Source organism: Thunnus thynnus, chromosome 10 (assembly GCF_963924715.1).
Source record: "Thunnus thynnus chromosome 10, fThuThy2.1, whole genome shotgun sequence".
Taxonomy (NCBI): domain Eukaryota; kingdom Metazoa; phylum Chordata; class Actinopteri; order Scombriformes; family Scombridae; genus Thunnus; species Thunnus thynnus.
Window position 1 is genome coordinate 7,657,277 of NC_089526.1, and position 6,347 is coordinate 7,663,623.

Consider the following 6,347-nt stretch of genomic DNA (forward strand, 5'->3'; position numbering starts at 1 on the left):
ACATGATGTTATATTTAGAGATGCAATGATTCACTTTCTGTTGATCGATTAATCAATTAATATTAATCGATCAACAGAAAATTAATCTGCGACTATTTTGATAATCAAATAAACATTTTTGGTCATTTAAAGCAAAAATAACAAACAGTAGCTGGTTGCAGCTTCTCAAATGTCAAGACATTTGAAGACGTAACCATGAGCTCCACAAAATTATGACAAGCATTTTTCACTATTTTGGTATTTTATAGACAAAACTAAGAAGGTAAACTTAGAAAATAATCAGGAGATTAAATGATAAATGTAAATTCAGCTGCAGCTCTAGTTATATTTTTGTCATGGAAAGGTAAGCGCACAACATTCTTGACTTTTTAGTTAATGGAACACCAACAAGGAGACTGACAACAAAAATGGAAGTTGCCTGGTTACCTTTTTGAAAATGTTGAAAATGGTGAAAGTATCTACTACAACATCTACACCAAATGATAAGAATATCTTTTATTCTGAAAGGATGACATCAAATCAAATCTTTTAGCTGTAGCTGCATTGGAAACCATCAGCTACATTTGGCCTGTTATCCTCTTTGAATAGAAAAAAAGAGCCAATGAAGAAAATAGATTCAGAAATGCAAAACACATGATCAGTATCTATTTATTAACCATGTTTAAGTGTCAGTCAGTGAAACCGAACATGAGAACACACTTTGTTTCCTTCACCGGAGCTTCATTTCTCACTCGAGGTTGTCACTTTGCAGATCCTGGCTCACACATCCAAGTTTCCCTCATTAAAGAATGATCAAGTGGCCATATTGGTTTCCACTTGACAGACTGTCCTTGGAGACCGGCTGTGATACTGGATACTGTTTATAGGGAGAGCAGGTGTACACTGCATCGACCGGCCAAACCGCTACATACATTATTTACCGCGAGGTCCGGCAACCGCCGTGTGACATGAGCACAGAGGAAGTCTGCTCATTTGGAAAGAGACTCAGTGCAACTTCTTTTTTTAGCCGTGAGTTTCTTCAGGCCTGGTGTAAAGTCAAACTAACAAGTCATGTGCCGGTCATGTGTGGTTGGGTCAAGATAAGTTGGTCAGTAGATCATCATGACTCAAGGAAAATGCTATGTTACCATTTGTGGCTATTATTGAAGTCTGAATTTTTCAGCAAACATGCAAGAGACAAAAAAAAAACGATTTCACTGTAGCTGTAAACCTGGATGAGACTTTGAAGTAAAAGGCCTCAAAACAACACTCCAGCTGTGTGTGAAGTTCATACAGAGAAGGTGATAAGGCTCAACACACCTCGCTATCATGCCACTAAACATTAACAGAGGTGAAAGATCGTGGGAAATTCACCTGTGCTACAGACCTTTTAACTTCCTCCTATTTAGTTCAACTAAAGTACAGATGTTACTCTGAAGTCAATGCATATCAGAGACAAACTGCATACAAGTAAAGCAGCAAAAAGAACTCATATGCAGAGAAGTGCAGAAGAATTGTCTTAAAAGTGAATTATTTAAAAGTCTATTGCATTAGAAGATGTAAAAAGTTTAAAAGTTCACCCTGGTGGAAAAGCATCAAACACATACTGTACGTACGCCGCATTTCTCTCTTTCTGTCTGGATCACACTGATCTTATTCCCTCAAGGTTTTCTGAAAACCAAGCCGACCGCATCTGCTGTTTATTCAAGAGAAGGGTAGTTGGACGGAGGACTGCTGTAAATGCTTTTAGCTGTGTTGGCTGGGGGGGGGGACCATGACAAATGAAAAGTTTGTAATCCTCTCTCAGCTCCGTCGGATCACTTTATTATGTGAACAGGAAAAAAAAACGAATAAAGTAGGCGGCAGTAGACTGTCAATACTCAAACAACATCACTCAGAACTTCACAGAACGACGCTGTGGGAAATAGTCTCGCTCTCAAACACACCACAGTCGCCACTATAAGCACACACACTCAAGTGACAAAATGATGGATGTGTTTCATTGATGCAAAAGTAAAACACACTCACCTGTGAAGTTTCAAGTTCACCGCTGCTGCTCCTCCTCCCTGATTGGTGGCTCGGGGTGCCGCTGTCAGGTGACAAGGGCCGGTAGCCAATGAGAGGCACATTGCTTGACTCCACCCCCGGCAGGTCACAACCACCTGTTCGCATGTTACGGGGGAGCATGATGCCAGCTGCCAAGGATGGGAAGAACACAAGAACAGAGGTGTTTCATGGTCTCTTAAACAGCCGTTCGAGCAAACATCTTGAGAGTTTGCGGAGATTAAATAAGCGCTAACATATTCAGTAGTGCTCATGATAAAACAAAGTAACATTTGAAGCTTATTATTCTGCTATTCTCCTTATAAATCACTCTAGAGAAGCAGATTAGTAGAATTTGGCTGCTGAAGTCCTCGTTAACACTAAGAAAGTTGACCACATCTCTTTTAGCTTACTTTAATCTTCTTTTTTATATTGCTCCTATTTATTTGCCTTTAATGCGTGTATGGCTGCAACTAACAATTATTTTCATTCTCGATTAAACTGTCGATTATTTTCTCGATTAATCGAATAGTCGTTTGATCTATAAAATGTCAGAAAATGGTTAAAAAACATGTCAATCACTGTTTCCCAGCTCACAACCCAAAGATATTCAGTTAACTATCATAGAGGACTAAAGAAACCAGAAATTTTGTTTCTCAAAACAATTAATTGAATATCAAAACTGTTGCCGATTAAATTTCGGTTGATCAGCTATTTGATTAATTGTTGCTGCTCTACTTGTGTCTATTTTATATCTTGTGTTAATGTCTTTTTTTCTGTGTTGTAAAGCATTTTGAATTGCCTTTTTGTTGATAGGTGCTATACAACTGAACACAATTCTTAACTGTTACACATTGGTGAGTAAAGGATGGATGGATTAACTTTTTTTGGGATCACACAACAGTCTAATTAGTACAAAAACACATGCAAATCAATGTACAGCCACATTGTAACTAGGTAGGCTGTGAATGCTCTCAAACTGCTAAAGATCGTTGTTGGACAGGATATCAAGCAAAGTCTGACTTTGGCAATCATTGTGAAAACATTACAGCATACTTTGAGTGCAAATTGGAGACATTTTAAACACAAGGAATATACAAGAATAAGTTAATGGTGGCATTGAGGCCATTTTGCATTTAATTTGTTAAACACATTCATTGTGCCCTACAGCAGGTCAGGATTTGCATAGCTTTCATTTCCCTTTCCTGTCTTTGCTATTTGGATTGCCATGAAGATAGGCATCTAGTAAACACTGCTTCAGGAAGAGAGGTGTAGGAGGGAGAGAGATGGAGAGCTTGATACTTGACTCACACACAGTGATGCTAGCTTGAAGCACTTTGATGAAACCACTGTTTCAGCACTCAGCTGTGTAGGTAGTGCATGACATCTTAATAAATATTGTGTGTGTAAATTGCAGTTTCTTTTGATTTTTGTGGGAAAAATATGCAGGATGGCTGACAGGTGGCTGCTGTAACTGAAAATCCTCAACTTGAATCCCCTACACGGCCCACTACCACTGGTGAAAATGACCTGTGAGCAAGGTGCTGGACCCCCTTTCTGTTCTCACAGCTTTAGATACAAGCAAGAGCTAAAAAGCCTCAAGTGTGATATAAAAATATGCCGGCACTCCCAACTTTCTATTGTGCTTTTGTCTTGGTCTCCTGCAGCTCTGTGGCATTTGTGCAACACTTAGTTACATAATCATCTATCATTCTTGCAGGTTTGTAATTTCACTCGTTATATTCTTGCTTACAAGGACTAGTTTGCAATCTGCATGAGATGAGAACAGGCAGAGAAAACATGCATAAACAGTGCAGTTTATGCACTAACGGTTACGCTGAGCTGTGAATGGCTGCTATTCACTGGCTCTGACCAAAGCAAACAGCTCACATATGACTGAGGTGAACACACACACACATAGGGCTGTAACTAGGTTACAGTTAAGTCACACCACACAATGCTCCTTTTCTGCTCAATACATGCAGCCATAGGGTGGTGCTACAGTCTGTGCAGTCCTAATGATAGCTTCTGTGTCCATGTAGGATAGTGAGAATAAAGCCTGACAGTCTGAGGGCTGTAAAAGTTTGTGCACTGACACTCCTATTTAAATATACAAGAGTGACATATGATGACATTTGCTTCCTATTGTGAGTCACCCGATGACACAAAGGGCCTTGAAATTTTACCAAAAGACGTTAAAATGAAGCAGATAGAGGAACAGAAATGAAGGAAGCTGTAATTCAACTTACTGATAGCCGAGTGTCATTAGCAGGATGTAGGCTATCCAACTGTGGTCAGCTGGATTCTGGCAGCATTGGATGACCGCTGTTACTGCTGGATCGGTGGCCGGCTCAGCTGAGGGGAGTCGCACCCATCTGTACCGTCACCGATGACAACGACTAGGGAGTCTCCGTCCTCCGGCTCGCCCCCCTCCCCACCCTCTCTCTCTCTCCTCTATCTGTGTCCCCACACTGCCCGTCTGTCCAGCCTTCAGCAGCTGATAGCGCACTTTGGTTTGGCTGCAAACTCGCTCCCTCTCCTCCACCTCCTCCCTCTCCTCTCTCTTTCTCTCTGACGTCGCAGTTCCTGTAGCCTATGTTGTGCACTCAGCGCTTTGGCAACCGCTGCGTCTCTCTGGTTAGTACACAGTGTGAGGATACTGTACACCAGACCGTCTACGATACACCGCTCCACAGGGGAAATGTGACTTTATGGACTGAAGGGGGTCTAGACACTCTCACTGCGCACGAACGCACTTACGCATAAGCGGCTCGCGCGCACGCAAACACACGCGCTTTTCCTATGCCAGTGACAGTCCCTAAACCTATAACCTATAACCTTTTCACCTCGTTTTACCTAATCCTAACTGTAGCCATAATCCTCAATCCAAAAGCTCTTTAAACAACATCAAATCTATAATCTTATTTGAATAAACTGTTGAAAAAACAAAGCTATCCTATTATATTTACATATTCTTAACCTGAATTAAACAAACTAAACTACAGATCCTAAACCTATTTAATCTGTGTCATACATCCAACCCAACCTAATCATTAAAGTTTTAATTTCAACCCTAAACTCGAGGCCTAATCCTGAACTAACCCTAATCCTAATTTTTACTGTCACTAAATCTAAAAATAATTTCCAGTTCTGATGTTAAAGGGGTATTTCAGTGATTTAGCTAAATACATTTACTGTACTTAAGTACAATTTTGAAATACTTAACTTTTTACTCCACTGCACGTATCTGACATCTGACGTTAATGGTTAATTTTCAGATTAAGATTTATATAATGTACATATGGAGATAATATACTTATATTGTGTGTACCTTGTATTTTTCTATATGCATCTGCAACAGTTGAGACCAAGACAGATGTATATCTTATCTTATCGTATCTTATTTTATCTTATCTTACCTTACCTAAATAACGTCTTTTAGTGGAACCCCGTTGCCTCCTAGATGCCACTTCTCTCACAATCAGTTAACAAAATGTTTGCAGCTCTGTTGCTCTAAAAGTGCACCACCACATCCACAGGAAACACCACAAGTGTAGTTGTATGGATGCCAGCAAAAATGGCATGAATACAAGGCACAAGGTGTCACAGAGTGGTTTTATGAGGATGAATATAAAACAAACACACATGCATTAGTTTTCACAATCACCGAATCTCAAACCAGTCGAACACCTACAAGAGATTATGAAGTGATGTGTTAAACTGATCCCTTGTGAACTTTCCTATAACCATTGGATCTCTCTAACTTTCTGTTTGCTTGTTGTATCACAAGCACATGAGTTGTGTACCTATCTCTCTCTCTCTATCTATCTTTCTTCTTCTCCCTCTCTCCCCCTATTTTCTCCTCCACGTCCTCTCTTCCCACTCAGGCTTCTTTGAACCAGACCATTGGCCATCCCGGGACCACTCTCCTTCCCTTGGCTGTTGGATCTGAATCTTCATCTTCCAAGAGATTCAGACTGAGCCTCTTGTCTCTCCCTCCCTTCGTAGTCTGTCCTCTTTCCAGATCTCCATGGTGAGAGGAGGTCACATGGCTCAGGTCCTATCTCTGTCTGGCAGCACCTGGACATTCCTTGATGCCCTACCAATTACATGTTATCAATTTATGTATGATTTTGTCATTCTGTTTTTTTCATACTATAATTTTACTATCTGTTCTATTCTGTCAGTCCTGAAAGAGGGATCCCTCCGCTGTTGCTCTTCTTGAAGTTTCATCCATTTTTTCCCTGTTAAAGGGTGTTTTGGGGAAGTTTTTCCTTATTCAAATACAAAGTCTAATAAAGATAGAGAATGTTGTGTTGCTGTAC

General features: G+C 40.3%; 1 protein-coding gene across 1 annotated transcript in view; it reads right to left on the reverse strand.

The window, feature by feature from the left end:
- rgl2 (ral guanine nucleotide dissociation stimulator-like 2) overlaps nucleotides 1-4,734 on the reverse strand; it is a 31,310-nt gene extending 26,576 nt beyond the window's left edge. The window contains exons 1-2 of the mRNA XM_067600689.1: nucleotides 4,272-4,734; nucleotides 2,008-2,174 (exon numbers count right to left, since the gene is read on the reverse strand). Of these exons, the coding sequence (XP_067456790.1) occupies nucleotides 2,008-2,166 (159 nt within the window). The 5' untranslated portion in view covers nucleotides 2,167-2,174; nucleotides 4,272-4,734. The remainder of the gene's footprint in view (nucleotides 1-2,007; nucleotides 2,175-4,271) is intronic.
- Nucleotides 4,735-6,347: the final 1,613 nt, after the last annotated feature.